The 20,917-nt window shown below is 45.9% G+C and overlaps 1 protein-coding gene across 1 annotated transcript in view; it reads right to left on the reverse strand.

The window, feature by feature from the left end:
* The window catches only part of LOC129137282 (uncharacterized), a 76,322-nt gene that overhangs the window by 50,284 nt on the left and 5,121 nt on the right, over positions 1-20,917 (reverse strand). Inside the window, 3 exon segments of the mRNA XM_063797578.1 lie at positions 3,996-4,124; positions 12,878-13,006; positions 17,211-17,386. Coding sequence (XP_063653648.1) covers positions 3,996-4,124; positions 12,878-13,006; positions 17,211-17,386 — 434 coding nt within the window.

The following is a 20,917-nucleotide window of genomic DNA, read 5'->3' on the forward strand; positions in this document are numbered from 1 at the left end:
GATCATAACATGGCAATAAAATGTCTCCCTCTGGCCTGGGAATTCCTCTTTGTGGCACAAGGTTGTGTGATCTCAAATCACCCCTAACCCACCTAGACATTTTAACATCCGAAACCCAGTGATGATGTCCTTATCTATATCATCTTACTGCCTGTGTGTGTGGACTTTAAATTCTGAACCCAAATGAGGGGGAGAAAACCAAGTTGACTTTCATGATTGATCTCTCAGGGATGTCCAAGGAATCTGTGCATTTCAAGAAACAAAGTTCATCAGCTTCTCTCCTAAGGTATTTGCCCACAATACCCAGAGGGCTTGGCAGCATCATGTGTGATGGGTGGGGAGCTCCAAGCAGGTGGGCAGGACCCAGGGGCCTGGTGACCAGGACAGACCCCCACTGTCCATCACCTTTCCTGGCCCTGTCCTCGGCTAAACTTCCCACAGGCCTTCTGCCCGATCACACAGAGTGTGCCCAAACTCGCTCAGGCCTCTGGCAGCTGAAAACCACTGCTTTAAATCCCTTTACCATTTACTATGACATAAGGTTATTGTTAACAGGAAATATTCGATTGATGCTACAAATGGAAAGCCAATGCCTTTACCATAAATAGAAAAACAACCCTAAGAAACAAGCAAAACAAAAACAAAACAGGGGCTGGGTGTGGTGGCTCACGCCTGTAATCCCAGCACTTTGGGAGGCCGAGGTGGGCGGATCACAAGGTCAGGAGTTCCAGACCAGCCTGGCCAATATGGTGAAACCCTGTCTCTAATAAAATACAAAAATTAGCCGGGTGTGGTGGTAGGCGCCTGTAGTCCCACCTACTTGGGAGGCTGAGGCAGGAGAATAGTTTGAACCCGGGAGGCAGAGTCTGCCGTGAGCCGAGATTGCACCACTGCACTCCAGCCTAGGCGACAGAGCGAGACTCTGTCTCAAAAACAGCAACAACTACAAACAAACAAAAAACAGGGTTAACAAAACGATGGAATTCAATTCTATTTATATGCTGCAGCCATGTTCCAGCCCTAGATTTCGCTGGGCATGGTGGCTCACGCCTGTAATCCCAGCACTTTGGGAGGCTGAGGCAGGCAGATCACGAGGTTAGGAGTTCAAGACCAGCCTGACCAACATGGTGAAACCCTGTCTCTACTAAAAATACAAAAATCAGCTGAGCATGGTGGCACACGCCTGTAGTCCCAGCTACTCGGGAGGCTGAGGCAGGAGAACTGCTTGAACCCAGGAGGCAGAGGTTGCAGTGAGCCAAGATCCCACCACTGCACTCCAGCCTGGTGACAGAGTGAGACTCCGTCTCAAAAAAAAAAAAAAAAAAAATGACACGAATATACTTCACACAACTGAACTGCACACTTCAACACGGTTACATGGTAATTATCATCTTGTAAGTATTTTACCACAGGTTAACATGTTTCACAACCTGAAAAGGAAGTAATTACCTTCAGCTCTCTGAGTTCTAGAATTTGTAACATTTCACCCCCTGCTCCTTCCTGATCCGCACTGGAGCATCTTTCTTCTGTCCCTGCTCTACTCAGAGTTCACTTTCCCTTCCCTCACATCAGCTTCGTTGAGGCCGGTTTGAACTTAACGCAAAACATTCTCACTAATGACTGAATTCCCACCAAGATTTCCATATTATCACAGTATGCTTTTAATCTTCGAAGATATTAAATATTTGTTCTCATCATAGCTAAAATGCAATGCAAATCCCATCTCAGATGTGGGTCAGATACCTATGAATCTCCTGAGGTAGTCATTGAAATGACTTTTTTCTTGAGACGGAGTGTCACTCAACCATGCTGAAGTGCAGTGGCGCTACCGTGGCTCACGGCAACCTCCACCTCCCAGATTCAAGCGATTCTTGTGCCTCGGCCTCCCAAGTAGCTGGGATTACAGGTGCCTGCTACCATGCCTGGCTAATTTTTGTCTTTTTAGTAGAGATGGGATTTCACTATGTTGGCCCATCTGGTCTTGAACTCCTGACCTCAAGTGATCCACCTGCCTCAGCCTCCCAAAGTGCTGGGATTACAGGCATGAGCCACCACACCTGGCCTGAAATAATATCTTTCAAATTCTTTGTAGAATTTGTTTTTTCCTGATTTCTGCACATAGGATCAAAAAAAAATCATGTACTAGGATTTCGAGAGAAGCAATGGGTAATCTAAAAAGATGAGAAGAGCAACCACGTCTATCCCACAGCTACTGCTAGATTTCATAGGAAAGGTAGCTGGCCCAGTTTGGAGCTAGGAGAAATGTCAAACACACGAAGAAATGAGAGGCAAAGAAATGCCATCACGCATGAATGCTTCATGGCACCCATGATGTCCCTGCTTAGGAGGTAATGGTATAGATGACTAGATGACAAGGACAAAGATGAGAGGTGCAAAGTTGTCCAAGTCCAACAGCTCAACTGAACTTTCCTAAATGGAATTGTTAAAAAGTGGTAAATTTAAAAACTTCCCCTGGCTCACGTGGTGGCTCACGCTTGTAATCCCAGCACTTTGGGAGGCTGAGGCGGGTGGATCATTTGAGGTCGGGTTTTGAGACTAGCCTGGCCAACATGGTAAAACCCCGACTCTACTAAAAATACAAAAATTAGCTGGGCATGGTGGTGGGCACCTGTAATCCCAGCTACTTGAGAGGCTGAGGCAGGGGAATCACTTGAAGCCAGGAGGTGGAGGTTGCAGTGAGCCGAGCTCACACCATTATACTCCAGCCTGGGCAACAGAGGGAGACACGTCTTGGCGGTGAGAAAAGAAAAAAAAAAAAAAAAAAAAAAAGCTTCCTCCAATTTATACCGAAAATTCTCTGTTCAGGACTAAGTGGCACAGAGAATGTTAAATGTGCCTAGATATCTTCAGAACTCATATATTTTCTGTTTTCTACATATCTTGAAAGGCAGTGCCAAATGACGTGTAATTATCTAGGCGGTAAAACTGAAACATACTTCCTCTTCCCTTGAATATAAAAAAGCATTGTGGTATTAGTACTTTTATCTTGGATCATTGTTCAGAAGGAGGTTCAGCCCCCAGACGACCACATTTTTACTGTCATGAATGGCAAGACAAAATGTAGAGCTCAACTTCCCCAAAGGAAAAAAGGCTCAAAAGACAAATTATGGCACAACTTAGCAGCCAAATTCTTACCAAGTACAGACTTTTGACATACTGATCTCTCTCCAGTTGCAAGTGGGAACATGCACTTTGAATGATGTCATTCAAAATTACCCTGCCCAGACACACTTTTCATTGATTCTCTTGGAGGGCAGTTCTAAGAGATTCTCTGGGGCTTTCTCTGCATCATGAGACCCAGTGCAGTTCTGCCCTTCACCTTCCGGCAGTTTGTCACCTCGTCCCTATGACCTCAGAGGAACTTTGCCTCAGGCCAACTGTTTGTTCCTTGGGCTCTTTCATTTCCCCTAAAAATCATTTGCTGCCCCTCTAAATGGCCTACATCTCCATCTATCTCCCTCTCCCCTCAGAAGAGGGTGCTCTTTAAGCATCAACCATCCAGCCCTTCTAGCAGTCTCATTTTTCAGCTGGTTCCCATGTTTATGCCTGTTCTATGTTTTTCTTTTCCTGTTAAGCTGTCTGTTGTCAGCTCATTTCTGCAGTGAATCTTCAGAGAGGAGATTGGAAGCTTTCCTTCCACCCATACGATAGAACTATAAAGCAGAAGAGTTTAGAAAGACTTTCCTATTTAAGTGACGAAACCTCATACTCCATTTGTGACAAATAGCACAAAGGTTAAAAAAAACTTATTTTTGACCAAAAGCTCTGTTGACATTCTATTAAACACCGACCTATTTAATTTTCATAATGTAAATGGCAGATATTTTCATATTTCTTATGCTAATAAATCATTTCCCTGATTTTTGGGGTAAAACCACATATTCATAATGAAGTCCAGAAACGTGAATTGTTTCATATAACTTATTCTTATTTGTGATTACAAGTATACCTCTACAGAAAGTTAGTATACTCACAGAAAGGTAACTTGTGCGGAGGGAGATGGCAAATTTATAACTTCTCAGAAACACAGTAATGATAAGTAACCAAAGACTTCCACCAAAGTCAGTCCCACGATGACGAAGGTCAGCCAGAGTATTGATAACCTGGAATAATAATAGTTGAAATAATGAAAAGGTCAATGACACTGACAATATTTCACTCAGAAAGAATCATCCTTAGAAACCGTCAACCTCCTCCAAAAGGTAACCACATCCCTCAGATATCACCGTGGGATTCCACTGCTACAAAAAAGAACAGAAGTTAGAGAAGTCTCATGTTTTTCAGATGGCTCGTAGTGTTTTTAGGCATTGCAAATGTGGGGTGTTGTCTTTCTTGGTATAAAGCAGGGATATCCAATCTTTTGACTTCCCTGCCTATATTAAAAGAAGCAAAGTTGTCTTGAGCCACACATAACATACACTGACACTAACAACAGCTGATGATCTTAAAAAAACCTCTTTTTTTTTTTTTTTGAGACAGAGTTCCGCGCCACTCAGTCGCCCAGGCTGGAGTGCAGTGGTGCAATCTCAGCTCACTGCAACCTCCAGCTCCTGGCCTCAAGCCATTCTCCTCCCTCAGCCTCTCGAGCAGCTGAGATTACAGGTCTCTGCCACCATGCCCGACTAATTTTTGTAATTTTAGTAGCGATGAGGTTTCACCATGTTGGCCAGTCTGGCCTTGAACTCCCAACAGGCGATCTGCCTGCCTCGGCCTCCCAAAGTGCTGGGATTACAGGTGTGAGCCACCGTGCCTGGCCATTGTTTCTGTTTTTGTTTTTGTTTGTTGTTTCTTTTTGAGATGGGGTCTCACTCTGTCACCCAGGCTGGAGTGCAGTGGTGTGCTCTCGGCTCACTGCAACCTCTGCCTCTCAGGTTCAAGTGATTCTCCTGCCTCAGCCTCCTGAGTAGCTGGGAGTACAGGTGCCTGACAGTGCACTCAGCAAATTTTTGTATTTTTTGTGGAGATGGGGTTTTGCCATGTTGGCCAGGGTGGTCTCGAACTCCTGACCTCAGGTAATCTGCCCGCCTCAGCCTCCCAAAGTGCTGGGATTACAGGCATGAGCCACTGTACCTGGCCAAAATCTCTTAATGTTTTAAGAAAGTTTACAAATTTGTGTTGAACTGCATTCAAAACTGTCCTGGGCCACATGCAGCCCGTCACTCATGGCTAAGACAAGCTAAGTATAAAGTAATTATCTTATCTTTTCTTTTCTTTTTGTTTTGAGACAAAGTCTTGCTCTGTCACCCAGGCTAGATTGCAGTGGCATGATCTCAGCTCACTGCAACCTCCGCCTCCCGGGTTCAAGCGATTCTCCTGCCTCAGCTACTGAGTAACTGGGATTACAGGCGCCTGCCACCACGCTCGGCTAAGTTTTGTATTTTTAGTAGAAACAGGGTTTCACCATCTTGGCCAGGCTGGTCTCCAACTCCTGACCTCATGATCCACCTGCCTCGGCCTCCCAAAGTGCTGGGAATACAAGTGTGAGCCACTGCACCTGGCCAGTAGTTATCTTTTCTTTAGTTATTTACTTGTTTTTTAAATTGATGTATAACATTGGATGCATTTATTATATATCACATGGTAAAAGAATCCCTCTAAATAATACTTGTCTCTTGGATTATATGAATCTTTGTCATTTAAAGCTCAGCATAATTAAAAAAAAAAAAAAATACAATGAAGAGATTACTTCATTCACAAATAAGTATCGAATTTTAGTGCTTAAAAATTAACAAGGTGGGCCGGGCGTGGTGGCTCACGCCTGCAATCCCAGCACTTTGGGAAGCCGAGGTGGGTGGACCGCGAGATCAGGAGATTGAGACCATCCTAGCTAACACGGTGAAACCAATCTCTACTAAAAATACAAAAAATTAGCAGGGCATGGTGGCACCCGTCTATAGTTCCAGCTACTTGGGAGGCTGAGGCAGAAGAATCACTTGAACCCGGGAGGCAGAGGTTGCAGTGAGCCGAGATCGCACCACTGCACTTCAGCCTGGGTGACAGAGCGAGACTCTGTCTCAAAAAAAAAAAAAAAAAAAAAAAAAAAAAAATGACCAAGGTGGAGATGATGAAAATGGCATGAATAGTGTGGGATTTCTCTAAGATTGTTGACATTAATTCCATTAGACTCTTATGTGAGTGAAGACGATAACATTTCTACATCGATTCCTCAGGATTTAACTATATATTCTTGAAAACATCTCAATTTTAAATGTTTCTTTCAAGATGGTGAATTAAACAGAGATAGCCCTTCAACAGGTTGAACTCAGCATATGCTGAGTCTGAAATGGAAATGATGGAGTTAGAGAACCATACAACAATGGTCATGATTTCAGAAACATGGTGTTGAGCAGAATAAAGCAGACACAAAAGAGTACCTATGGCATGGCATGCATCTGTATACACGAAATTCCAGAATAAGCAAGCTAACCTAGGATAAGAAAGAGACTGGCTGGGAAGAGTGAGAGTTCACTTTCTGGGGTGACATAATAGTGTAGATCTTGGCTGGGCACGGTGGTTCATGCCTGTAATCCCAATGCTTTGGGAGGCCGAGGCGGGCGGATCACCTGAGGTCGGGAGTTCAAAACCAGGCTGACCAACATGGAGAAACCCTATCTCTACTAAAAATACAAAATTAGCTGGGAGTGGTGGCACATGTCTGTAATCCCAGCCACTCGGGAGGCTGAGGCAGGAGAATCGCTCGAATCTGGGAAGCAGAGGTTGCGGTGAGCTGATACTGCCCCATTGCACTCCAGCCTCGGCAACAAGGGAGAAACTGTCTCAAAAAAATAAATAAATAAATAAAATAATGTAGATCTTGAAAGGGGGTTGGTTTATGCTGCTGTATGTACTTTCCAAAGTTAGTAAACTTACACTTAAGGTTATATAGTTTGGCCAGGCGCGGTGGCTCACGCCTGTAATCCCAGCACTGGGAGGCCGAGGCAGGCGGATCACGAGGTGAAGAGATGGAGACTATCCTGGCGAACATGGTGAAACCCCGTCTCTACTAAAAATACAGAAATTAGCCAGGCGTTGTAATCAGAGCTACTCAGGAGGCTGAGGCAGGACAATTGCTTGAACCCCGGAAGCGGAGGTTGCAGTGAGCCGAGATCTTGCCACTGCACTCCAGCTCTGTCTAAAAAAAAAAAAAAAAGTCATCAAACCAGATGACACAAATCAAATGACAATTCACTTTGTTTTGGTCCGTTTTGTTTGTTAGAGACAAGAGTGCAGCGGGGCCATCTCGGCTCACTGCAACGGCCAGCTCCTGGGCCCAAGCGATCCTCCCACCTCAGCCTCTCCAGTAACTGGGATAACAGGTACGCACCACCAGGCCCGACTAATCTTTTTTGGAATTTTTTGTAGAGATGGGGTTTTGCTATGATGCCCTGGCTAGTCTTCAACTCCTGGACTCAAGTGATCTGCCCACCTCGGCCCCCTAAAGTGCTGGGATTACAGGCCTGAGCTGTGTCATTTCATGCCGCGTGACACAGCCCAGTAAAAAGGAAGGAACCCCGCGGGTCCAGCGTCTACTCACACAGGTGGACTGATGGCTGATAAATCCCAGCAGGAGCCAAAAGAGGAGCCGAAAGAGCAGCCACAGCACCCGTCCACTCACACAGGTGGACTGATGGCTGATAAATGCCAGCAGGAGCCAAAAGAGGAGCCAAAAGAGCAGCCACCGCACCCGCATGTCCTGGTCCTTTCAGGCGCCCTGAGGCGGCCAGGACAGAGGTGGAGGTGGCTTAGGGCAGGGGGGAGGGAAGGGGACGGGGACCGGATCTGAGTTGGGGAGGTGGAGGGGAGATGGAGGGGAGGGGGAGGGGGAGGGGAAGGGGAGGGGAAGGGGAGGGGAAGGGGAAGGGGAGGGGAAGGGGGGAAGTAAGGGAAGGGAAAGGAGGAGAAGGGGGCTGTTGGGCACCTGGAGGAGGTGGAGGAGGAGGAGGAGAAGAAGAAAGGGTCTGGGAAAGGATCCGGTTCAAATTAAGTACTCAAGCGCTGGTGGAAGGCTTAGCTACAGGTCACGGAGAAGATCAGGGAAGCAACAGGACACGCGGGGCAAGGGAGCGTGAGGCTTAGGAGCAATTAGAGGGAGACTAAGGTTCTGCTTTCCACCAAACCTTCTTCGGTCTGGGCCCTCCCTTAGCAACCCTGGGGCTTCATACTCCCTCTCCACCAATCCCTGATGACCCCGGTGGTGCCTCACAATGGACATTCCAAGTAGCGCCCGCATCATTCCAATGACCCCTCCCCCATCTCAGTCCCCCACGCTCCTCCCAAGGCCAGGTCCTCTCTGGAACCTTCACAAACCTGATTTCTGGTCCTCCCCAACCAGCTCCCTGTCCCTGCTTCTGGGCGCTCCTTCCTTCCTGAGCTCCCAGGGTTCCTCAAGGTCACTTTTGGCGACAAAACATAAAAAACAAATGATGGCAGGATGGCAGGAAGAACCTCATACCCAAGCAGAGTGCCAGGGTTTACAGCCTCCGCTCAGCCATTCATATCTTAAGCAACAAAACATCAGCAGGATGCGGAAGGTCCCGATAGTAAACCATCTCCATCACATCCATGTAGCCATCCGCCCATCAACCTGTATCTCAGGAACAAATGTACATACATTCATTTTAAGCAGGCATGGTACATTTACAAAAATTAACCTGACTTATTTTGTTCCAGCAAATCTCAATATGTTTGAGAGCAATCCAATCACACAGCATGTTTCTCATCATATAACTGTGCTAGAAGTCAATGATTAAAAGCTAATTCAAAATTATTCTTTGCTTGGAAATTCAAAGTGCCCTTATAAGACATAAACATAAGAAAGAATCCAAAATGAAACAAGATTGCCTTTCTACTCAATGATAAGATCATAACATGGCAATAAAATGTCTCCCTCTGGCCTGGGAATTCCTCTTTGTGGCACAAGGTTGTGTGATCTCAAATCACCCCTAACCCACCTAGACATTTTAACATCCGAAACCCAGTGATGATGTCCTTATCTATATCATCTTACTGCCTGTGTGTGTGGACTTTAAATTCTGAACCCAAATGAGGGGGAGAAAACCAAGTTGACTTTCATGATTGATCTCTCAGGGATGTCCAAGGAATCTGTGCATTTCAAGAAACAAAGTTCATCAGCTTCTCTCCTAAGGTATTTGCCCACAATACCCAGAGGGCTTGGCAGCATCATGTGTGATGGGTGGGGAGCTCCAAGCAGGTGGGCAGGACCCAGGGGCCTGGTGACCAGGACAGACCCCCACTGTCCATCACCTTTCCTGGCCCTGTCCTCGGCTAAACTTCCCACAGGCCTTCTGCCCGATCACACAGAGTGTGCCCAAACTCGCTCAGGCCTCTGGCAGCTGAAAACCACTGCTTTAAATCCCTTTACCATTTACTATGACATAAGGTTATTGTTAACAGGAAATATTCGATTGATGCTACAAATGGAAAGCCAATGCCTTTACCATAAATAGAAAAACAACCCTAAGAAACAAGCAAAACAAAAACAAAACAGGGGCTGGGTGTGGTGGCTCACGCCTGTAATCCCAGCACTTTGGGAGGCCGAGGTGGGCGGATCACAAGGTCAGGAGTTCCAGACCAGCCTGGCCAATATGGTGAAACCCTGTCTCTAATAAAATACAAAAATTAGCCGGGTGTGGTGGTAGGCGCCTGTAGTCCCACCTACTTGGGAGGCTGAGGCAGGAGAATAGTTTGAACCCGGGAGGCAGAGTCTGCCGTGAGCCGAGATTGCACCACTGCACTCCAGCCTAGGCGACAGAGCGAGACTCTGTCTCAAAAACAGCAACAACTACAAACAAACAAAAAACAGGGTTAACAAAACGATGGAATTCAATTCTATTTATATGCTGCAGCCATGTTCCAGCCCTAGATTTCGCTGGGCATGGTGGCTCACGCCTGTAATCCCAGCACTTTGGGAGGCTGAGGCAGGCAGATCACGAGGTTAGGAGTTCAAGACCAGCCTGACCAACATGGTGAAACCCTGTCTCTACTAAAAATACAAAAATCAGCTGAGCATGGTGGCACACGCCTGTAGTCCCAGCTACTCGGGAGGCTGAGGCAGGAGAACTGCTTGAACCCAGGAGGCAGAGGTTGCAGTGAGCCAAGATCCCACCACTGCACTCCAGCCTGGTGACAGAGTGAGACTCCGTCTCAAAAAAAAAAAAAAAAAAAATGACACGAATATACTTCACACAACTGAACTGCACACTTCAACACGGTTACATGGTAATTATCATCTTGTAAGTATTTTACCACAGGTTAACATGTTTCACAACCTGAAAAGGAAGTAATTACCTTCAGCTCTCTGAGTTCTAGAATTTGTAACATTTCACCCCCTGCTCCTTCCTGATCCGCACTGGAGCATCTTTCTTCTGTCCCTGCTCTACTCAGAGTTCACTTTCCCTTCCCTCACATCAGCTTCGTTGAGGCCGGTTTGAACTTAACGCAAAACATTCTCACTAATGACTGAATTCCCACCAAGATTTCCATATTATCACAGTATGCTTTTAATCTTCGAAGATATTAAATATTTGTTCTCATCATAGCTAAAATGCAATGCAAATCCCATCTCAGATGTGGGTCAGATACCTATGAATCTCCTGAGGTAGTCATTGAAATGACTTTTTTCTTGAGACGGAGTGTCACTCAACCATGCTGAAGTGCAGTGGCGCTACCGTGGCTCACGGCAACCTCCACCTCCCAGATTCAAGCGATTCTTGTGCCTCGGCCTCCCAAGTAGCTGGGATTACAGGTGCCTGCTACCATGCCTGGCTAATTTTTGTCTTTTTAGTAGAGATGGGATTTCACTACGTTGGCCCATCTGGTCTTGAACTCCTGACCTCAAGTGATCCACCTGCCTCAGCCTCCCAAAGTGCTGGGATTACAGGCATGAGCCACCACACCTGGCCTGAAATAATATCTTTCAAATTCTTTGTAGAATTTGTTTTTTCCTGATTTCTGCACATAGGATCAAAAAAAAATCATGTACTAGGATTTCGAGAGAAGCAATGGGTAATCTAAAAAGATGAGAAGAGCAACCACGTCTATCCCACAGCTACTGCTAGATTTCATAGGAAAGGTAGCTGGCCCAGTTTGGAGCTAGGAGAAATGTCAAACACACGAAGAAATGAGAGGCAAAGAAATGCCATCACGCATGAATGCTTCATGGCACCCATGATGTCCCTGCTTAGGAGGTAATGGTATAGATGACTAGATGACAAGGACAAAGATGAGAGGTGCAAAGTTGTCCAAGTCCAACAGCTCAACTGAACTTTCCTAAATGGAATTGTTAAAAAGTGGTAAATTTAAAAACTTCCCCTGGCTCACGTGGTGGCTCACGCTTGTAATCCCAGCACTTTGGGAGGCTGAGGCGGGTGGATCATTTGAGGTCGGGTTTTGAGACTAGCCTGGCCAACATGGTAAAACCCCGACTCTACTAAAAATACAAAAATTAGCTGGGCATGGTGGTGGGCACCTGTAATCCCAGCTACTTGAGAGGCTGAGGCAGGGGAATCACTTGAAGCCAGGAGGTGGAGGTTGCAGTGAGCCGAGCTCACACCATTATACTCCAGCCTGGGCAACAGAGGGAGACACGTCTTGGCGGTGAGAAAAGAAAAAAAAAAAAAAAAAAAAAAAAAGCTTCCTCCAATTTATACCGAAAATTCTCTGTTCAGGACTAAGTGGCACAGAGAATGTTAAATGTGCCTAGATATCTTCAGAACTCATATATTTTCTGTTTTCTACATATCTTGAAAGGCAGTGCCAAATGACGTGTAATTATCTAGGCGGTAAAACTGAAACATACTTCCTCTTCCCTTGAATATAAAAAAGCATTGTGGTATTAGTACTTTTATCTTGGATCATTGTTCAGAAGGAGGTTCAGCCCCCAGACGACCACATTTTTACTGTCATGAATGGCAAGACAAAATGTAGAGCTCAACTTCCCCAAAGGAAAAAAGGCTCAAAAGACAAATTATGGCACAACTTAGCAGCCAAATTCTTACCAAGTACAGACTTTTGACATACTGATCTCTCTCCAGTTGCAAGTGGGAACATGCACTTTGAATGATGTCATTCAAAATTACCCTGCCCAGACACACTTTTCATTGATTCTCTTGGAGGGCAGTTCTAAGAGATTCTCTGGGGCTTTCTCTGCATCATGAGACCCAGTGCAGTTCTGCCCTTCACCTTCCGGCAGTTTGTCACCTCGTCCCTATGACCTCAGAGGAACTTTGCCTCAGGCCAACTGTTTGTTCCTTGGGCTCTTTCATTTCCCCTAAAAATCATTTGCTGCCCCTCTAAATGGCCTACATCTCCATCTATCTCCCTCTCCCCTCAGAAGAGGGTGCTCTTTAAGCATCAACCATCCAGCCCTTCTAGCAGTCTCATTTTTCAGCTGGTTCCCATGTTTATGCCTGTTCTATGTTTTTCTTTTCCTGTTAAGCTGTCTGTTGTCAGCTCATTTCTGCAGTGAATCTTCAGAGAGGAGATTGGAAGCTTTCCTTCCACCCATACGATAGAACTATAAAGCAGAAGAGTTTAGAAAGACTTTCCTATTTAAGTGACGAAACCTCATACTCCATTTGTGACAAATAGCACAAAGGTTAAAAAAAACTTATTTTTGACCAAAAGCTCTGTTGACATTCTATTAAACACCGACCTATTTAATTTTCATAATGTAAATGGCAGATATTTTCATATTTCTTATGCTAATAAATCATTTCCCTGATTTTTGGGGTAAAACCACATATTCATAATGAAGTCCAGAAACGTGAATTGTTTCATATAACTTATTCTTATTTGTGATTACAAGTATACCTCTACAGAAAGTTAGGATACTCACAGAAAGGTAACTTGTGCGGAGGGAGATGGCAAATTTATAACTTCTCAGAAACACAGTAATGATAAGTAACCAAAGACTTCCACCAAAGTCAGTCCCATGATGACGAAGGTCAGCCAGAGTATTGATAACCTGGAATAATAATAGTTGAAATAATGAAAAGGTCAATGACACTGACAATATTTCACTCAGAAAGAATCATCCTTAGAAACCGTCAACCTCCTCCAAAAGGTAACCACATCCCTCAGATATCACCGTGGGATTCCACTGCTACAAAAAAGAACAGAAGTTAGAGAAGTCTCATGTTTTTCAGATGGCTGGTAGTGTTTTTAGGCATTGCAAATGTGGGGTGTTGTCTTTCTTGGTATAAAGCAGGGATATCCAATCTTTTGACTTCCCTGCCTATATTAAAAGAAGCAAAGTTGTCTTGAGCCACACATAACATACACTGACACTAACAGCAGCTGATGATCTAAAAAAAAACCTCTTTTTTTTTTTTTTCTTTTTTTGAGACAGAGTTCCGCTCCACTCACTCGCCCTGGCTGGAGTGCAGTGGTGCAATCTCAGCTCACTGCAACCTCCAGCTCCTGGGCTCAAGCCATTCTCCTCCCTCAGCCTCTCGAGCGGGTGAGATTACAGGTCTCTGCCACCATGCCCGACTAATTTTTGTATTTTTAGTAGAGATGAGGTTTCACCATGTTGGCCAGTCTGGCCTTGAACTCCCAACAGGCGATCTGCCTGCCTCGGCCTCCCAAAGTGCTGGGATTACAGGTGTGAGCCACCGTGCCCGGCCATTGTTTCTGTTTTTGTTTTTGTTTGTTGTTTCTTTTTGAGATGGGGTCTCACTCTGTCACCCAGGCTGGAGTGCAGTGGTGTGCTCTCGGCTCACTGCAACCTCTGCCTCTCAGGTTCAAGTGATTCTCCTGCCTCAGCCTCCTGAGTAGCTGGGAGTACAGGTGCCTGACAGTGCACTCAGCAAATTTTTGTATTTTTTGTGGAGATGGGGTTTTGCCATGTTGGCCAGGGTGGTCTCGAACTCCTGACCTCAGGTAATCTGCCCGCCTCAGCCTCCCAAAGTGCTGGGATTACAGGCATGAGCCACTGTACCTGGCCAAAATCTCCTAATGTTTTAAGAAAGTTTACAAATTTGTGTTGAACTGCATTCAAAACTGTCCTGGGCCACATGCAGCCCGTCACTCATGGCTAAGACAAGCTAAGTATAAAGTAATTATCTTATCTTTTCTTTTCTTTTTGTTTTGAGACAAAGTCTTGCTCTGTCACCCAGGCTAGATTGCAGTGGCATGATCTCAGCTCACTGCAACCTCCGCCTCCCGGACTCAAGCGATTCTCCTGCCTCAGCTACTGAGTAACTGGGATTACAGGCGCCTGCCACCACGCTCGGCTAAGTTTTGTATTTTTAGTAGAAACAGGGTTTCACCATCTTGGCCAGGCTGGTCTCCAACTCCTGACCTCATGATCCACCTGCCTCGGCCTCCCAAAGTGCTGGGAATACAAGTGTGAGCCACTGCACCTGGCCAGTAGTTATCTTTTCTTTAGTTATTTACTTGTTTTTTAAATTGATGTATAACATTGGATGCATTTATTATATATCACATGGTAAAAGAATCCCTCTAAATAATACTTGTCTCTTGGATTATATGAATCTTTGTCATTTAAAGCTCAGCATAAGTAAAAAAAAAAAAAAAAATACAATGAAGAGATTACTTCATTCACAAATAAGTATCGAATTTTAGTGCTTAAAAATTAACAAGGTGGGCCGGGCGTGGTGGCTCACGCCTGCAATCCCAGCACTTTGGGAAGCCGAGGTGGGTGGACCGCGAGATCAGGAGATTGAGACCATCCTAGCTAACACGGTGAAACCAATCTCTACTAAAAATACAAAAAATTAGCAGGGCATGGTGGCACCCGTCTATAGTTCCAGCTACTTGGGAGGCTGAGGCAGAAGAATCACTTGAACCCAGGAGGCAGAGGTTGCAGTGAGCCGAGATCGCACCACTGCACTTCAGCCTGGGTGACAGAGCGAGACTCTGTCTCAAAAAAAAAAAAAAAAAAAAAAAAAAATTACCAAGGTGGAGATGATGAAAATGGCATGAATAGTGTGGGATTTCTCTAAGATTGTTGACATTAATTCCATTAGACTCTTATGTGAGTGAAAACGATAACATTTCTACATCGATTCCTCAGGATTTAACTATATATTCTTGAAAACATCTCAATTTTAAATGTTTCTTTCAAGATGGTGAATTAAACAGAGATAGCCCTTCAACAGGTTGAACTCAGCATATGCTGAGTCTGAAATGGAAATGATGGAGTTAGAGGACCATACAACAATGGTCATGATTTCAGAAACATGGTGTTGAGCAGAATAAAGCAGACACAAAAGAGTACCTATGGCATGGCATGCATCTGTATACACGAAATTCCAGAATAAGCAAGCTAACCTAGGATAAGAAAGAGACTGGCTGGGAAGAGTGAGAGTTCACTTTCTGGGGTGACATAATAGTGTAGATCTTGGCTGGGCACGGTGGTTCATGCCTGTAATCCCAATGCTTTGGGAGGCCGAGGCGGGCGGATCACCTGAGGTCGGGAGTTCAAAACCAGGCTGACCAACATGGAGAAACCCTATCTCTACTAAAAATACAAAATTAGCTGGGAGTGGTGGCACATGTCTGTAATCCCAGCCACTCGGGAGGCTGAGGCAGGAGAATCGCTCGAATCTGGGAAGCAGAGGTTGCGGTGAGCTGATACTGCCCCATTGCACTCCAGCCTCGGCAACAAGGGAGAAACTGTCTCAAAAAAATAAATAAATAAATAAATAAAATAATGTAGATCTTGAAAGGGGGTTGGTTTATGCTGCTGTATGTACTTTCCAAAGTTAGTAAACTTAAAGTTATATAGTTTGGCCAGGCGCGGTGGCTCACGCCTGTAATCCCAGCACTGGGAGGCCGAGGCAGGCGGATCACGAGGTGAAGAGATGGAGACTATCCTGGCGAACATGGTGAAACCCCGTCTCTACTAAAAATACAGAAATTAGCCAGGCGTTGTAATCAGAGCTACTCAGGAGGCTGAGGCAGGACAATTGCTTGAACCCCGGAAGCGGAGGTTGCAGTGAGCCGAGATCTTGCCACTGCACTCCAGCTCTGTCTAAAAAAAAAAAAAAAGTCATCAAACCAGATGACACAAATCAAATGACAATTCACTTTGTTTTGGTCCGTTTTGTTAGTTAGAGACAAGAGTGCAGCGGGGCCATCTCGGCTCACTGCAACGGCCAGCTCCTGGGCCCAAGCGATCCTCCCACCTCAGCCTCTCCAGTAACTGGGATAACAGGTACGCACCACCAGGCCCGACTAATCTTTTTTGGAATTTTTTGTAGAGATGGGGTTTTGCTATGATGCCCTGGCTAGTCTTCAACTCCTGGACTCAAGTGATCTGCCCACCTCGGCCCCCTAAAGTGCTGGGATTACAGGCCTGAGCTGTGTCATTTCATGCCGCGTGACACAGCCCAGTAAAAAGGAAGGAACCCCGCGGGTCCAGCGTCTACTCACACAGGTGGACTGATGGCTGATAAATCCCAGCAGGAGCCAAAAGAGGAGCCGAAAGAGCAGCCACAGCACCCGTCCACTCACACAGGTGGACTGATGGCTGATAAATGCCAGCAGGAGCCAAAAGAGGAGCCAAAAGAGCAGCCACCGCACCCGCATGTCCTGGTCCTTTCAGGCGCCCTGAGGCGGCCAGGACAGAGGTGGAGGTGGCTTAGGGCAGGGGGGAGGGAAGGGGACGGGGACCGGATCTGAGTTGGGGAGGTGGAGGGGAGATGGAGGGGAGGGGGAGGGGGAGGGGAAGGGGAGGGGAAGGGGAGGGGAAGGGGAAGGGGAGGGGAAGGGGGGAAGTAAGGGAAGGGAAAGGAGGAGAAGGGGGCTGTTGGGCACCTGGAGGAGGTGGAGGAGGAGGAGGAGAAGAAAGGGTCTGGGAAAGGATCTGGTTCAAATTAAGTACTCAAGCGCTGGTGGAAGGCTTAGCTACAGGTCACGGAGAAGATCAGGGAAGCAACAGGACACGCGGGGCAAGGGAGCGTGAGGCTTAGGAGCAATTAGAGGGAGACTAAGGTTCTGCTTTCCACCAAACCTTCTTCGGTCTGGGCCCTCCCTTAGCAACCCTGGGGCTTCATACTCCCTCTCCACCAATCCCTGATGACCCCGGTGGTGCCTCACAATGGACATTCCAAGTAGCGCCCGCATCATTCCAATGACCCCTCCCCCATCTCAGTCCCCCACGCTCCTCCCAAGGCCAGGTCCTCTCTGGAACCTTCACAAACCTGATTTCTGGTCCTCCCCAACCAGCTCCCTGTCCCTGCTTCTGGGCGCTCCTTCCTTCCTGAGCTCCCAGGGTTCCTCAAGGTCACTTTTGGCGACAAAACATAAAAAACAAATGATGGCAGGATGGCAGGAAGAACCTCATACCCAAGCAGAGTGCCAGGGTTTACAGCCTCCGCTCAGCCATTCATATCTTAAGCAACAAAACATCAGCAGGATGCGGAAGGTCCCGATAGTAAACCATCTCCATCACATCCATGTAGCCATCCGCCCATCAACCTGTATCTCAGGAACAAATGTACATACATTCATTTTAAGCAGGCATGGTACATTTACAAAAATTAACCTGACTTATTTTGTTCCAGCAAATCTCAATATGTTTGAGAGCAATCCAATCACACAGCATGTTTCTCATCATATAACTGTGCTAGAAGTCAATGATTAAAAGCTAATTCAAAATTATTCTTTGCTTGGAAATTCAAAGTGCCCTTATAAGACATAAACATAAGAAAGAATCCAAAATGAAACAAGATTGCCTTTCAACTCAATGATAAGATCATAACATGGCAATAAAATGTCTCCCTCTGGCCTGGGAATTCCTCTTTGTGGCACAAGGTTGTGTGATCTCAAATCACCCCTAACCCACCTAGACATTTTAACATCCGAAACCGAGTGATGATGTCCTTATCTATATCATCTTACTGCCTGTGTGTGTGGACTTTAAATTCTGAACCCAAATGAGGGGGAGAAAACCAAGTTGACTTTCATGATTGATCTCTCAGGGATGTCCAAGGAATCTGTGCATTTCAAGAAACAAAGTTCATCAGCTTCTCTCCTAAGGTATTTGCCCACAATACCCAGAGGGCTTGGCAGCATCATGTGTGATGGGTGGGGAGCTCCAAGCAGGTGGGCAGGACCCAGGGGCCTGGTGACCAGGACAGACCCCCACTGTCCATCACCTTTCCTGGCCCTGTCCTCGGCTAAACTTCCCACAGGCCTTCTGCCCGATCACACAGAGTGTGCCCAAACTCGCTCAGGCCTCTGGCAGCTGAAAACCACTCCTTTAAATCCCTTTACCATTTACTATGACATAAGGTTATTGTTAACAGGAAATATTCGATTGATGCTACAAATGGAAAGCCAATGCCTTTACCATAAATAGAAAAACAACCCTAAGAAACAAGCAAAACAAAAACAAAACAGGGGCTGGGTGTGGTGGCTCACGCCTGTAATCCCAGCACTTTGGGAGGCCGAGGTGGGCGGATCACAAGGTCAGGAGTTCCAGACCAGCCTGGCCAATATGGTGAAACCCTGTCTCTAATAAAATACAAAAATTAGCCGGGTGTGGTGGTAGGCGCCTGTAGTCCCACCTACTTGGGAGGCTGAGGCAGGAGAATAGTTTGAACCCGGGAGGCAGAGTCTGCCGTGAGCCGAGATTGCACCACTGCACTCCAGCCTAGGCGACAGAGCGAGACTCTGTCTCAAAAACAGCAACAACTACAAACAAACAAAAAACAGGGTTAACAAAACGATGGAATTCAATTCTATTTATATGCTGCAGCCATGTTCCAGCCCTAGATTTCGCTGGGCATGGTGGCTCACGCCTGTAATCCCAGCACTTTGGGAGGCTGAGGCAGGCAGATCACGAGGTTAGGAGTTCAAGACCAGCCTGACCAACATGGTGAAACCCTGTCTCTACTAAAAATACAAAAATTAGCTGAGCATGGTGGCGCACGCCTGTAGTCCCAGCTACTCGGGAGGCTGAGGCAGGAGAACTGCTTGAACCCAGGAGGCAGAGGTTGCAGTGAGCCAAGATCCCACCACTGCACTCCAGCCTGGTGACAGAGTGAGACTCCGTCTCAAAAAAAAAAAAAAAAAAAAAAAAAGACACGAATATACTTCACACAACTGAACTGCACACTTCAACACGGTTACATGGTAATTATCATCTTGTAAGTATTTTACCACAGGTTAACATGTTTCACAACCTGAAAAGGAAGTAATTACCTTCAGCTCTCTGAGTTCTAGAATTTGTAACATTTCACCCCCTGCTCCTTCCTGATCCGCACTGGAGCATCTTTCTTCTGTCCCTGCTCTACTCAGAGTTCACTTTCCCTTCCCTCACATCAGCTTCGTTGAGGCCGGTTTGAACTTAACGCAAAACATTCTCACTAATGACTGAATTCCCACCAAGATTTCCATATTATCACAGTATGCTTTTAATCTTCGAAGACATTAAATATTTGTTCTCATCATAGCTAAAATGCAATGCAAATCCCATCTCAGATGTGGGTCAGATACCTATGAATCTCCTGAGGTAGTCATTGAAATGACTTTTTTCTTGAGACGGAGTGTCACTCAACCATGCTGAAGTGCAGTGGCGCTACCGTGGCTCACGGCAACCTCCACCTCCCAGAATCAAGCGATTCTTGTGCCTCGGCCTCCCAAGTAGCTGGGATTACAGGTGCCTGCTACCATGCCTGGCTAATTTTTGTCTTTTTAGTAGAGATGGGATTTCACTACGTTGGCCCATCTGGTCTTGAACTCCTGACCTCAAGTGATCCACCTGCCTCAGCCTCCCAAAGTGCTGGGATTACAGGCATGAGCCACCACACCTGGCCTGAAATAATATCTTTCAAATTCTTTGTAGAATTTGTTTTTTCCTGATTTCTGCACATAGGATCAAAAATAAATCATGTACTAGGATTTCGAGAGAAGCAATGGGTAATCTAAAAAGATGAGAAGAGCAACCACGTCTATCCCACAGCTACTGCTAGATTTCATAGGAAAGGTAGCTGGCCCAGTTTGGAGCTAGGAGAAATGTCAAACACACGAAGAAATGAGAGGCAAAGAAATGCCATCACGCATGAATGCTTCATGGCACCCATGATGTCCCTGCTTAGGAGGTAATGGTATAGATGACTAGATGACAAGGACAAAGATGAGAGGTGCAAAGTTGTCCAAGTCCAACAGCTCAACTGAACTTTCCTAAATGGAATTGTTAAAAAGTGGTAAATTTAAAAACTTCCCCTGGCTCACGTGGTGGCTCACGCTTGTAATCCCAGCACTTTGGGAGGCTGAGGCGGGTGGATCATTTGAGGTCGGGTTTTGAGACTAGCCTGGCCAACATGGTAAAACCCCGACTCTACTAAAAATACAAAAATTAGCTGGGCATGGTGGTGGGCACCTGTAATCCCAGCTACTTGAGAGGCTGAGGCAGGGGAATCACTTGAAGCCAGGAGGTGGAGGTTGCAGTGAGCCGAGCTCACACCATTATACTCCAGCCTGGGCAACAGAGGGAGACACGTCTTGGCGGTGAGAAAAGAAAAAAAAAAAAAAAAAAAAAAAGCTTCCTCCAATTTATACCGAAAATTCTCTGTTCAGGACTAAGTGGCACAGAGAATGTTAAATGTGCCTAGATATCTTCAGAACTCATATATTTTCTGTTTTCTACATATCTTGAAAGGCAGTGCCAAATGACGTGTAATTATCTAGGCGGTAAAACTGAAACATACTTCCTCTTCCCTTGAATATAAAAAAGCATTGTGGTATTAGTACTTTTATCTTGGATCATTGTTCAGAAGGAGGTTCAGCCCCCAGACGACCACATTTTTACTGTCATGAATGGCAAGACAAAATGTAGAGCTCAACTTCCCCAAAGGAAAAAAGGCTCAAAAGACAAATTATGGCACAACTTAGCAGCCAAATT

This window comes from Pan troglodytes, chromosome 18 (genome assembly GCF_028858775.2).
Source record: "Pan troglodytes isolate AG18354 chromosome 18, NHGRI_mPanTro3-v2.0_pri, whole genome shotgun sequence".
NCBI classification, from domain to species: Eukaryota; Metazoa; Chordata; class Mammalia; order Primates; family Hominidae; genus Pan; species Pan troglodytes.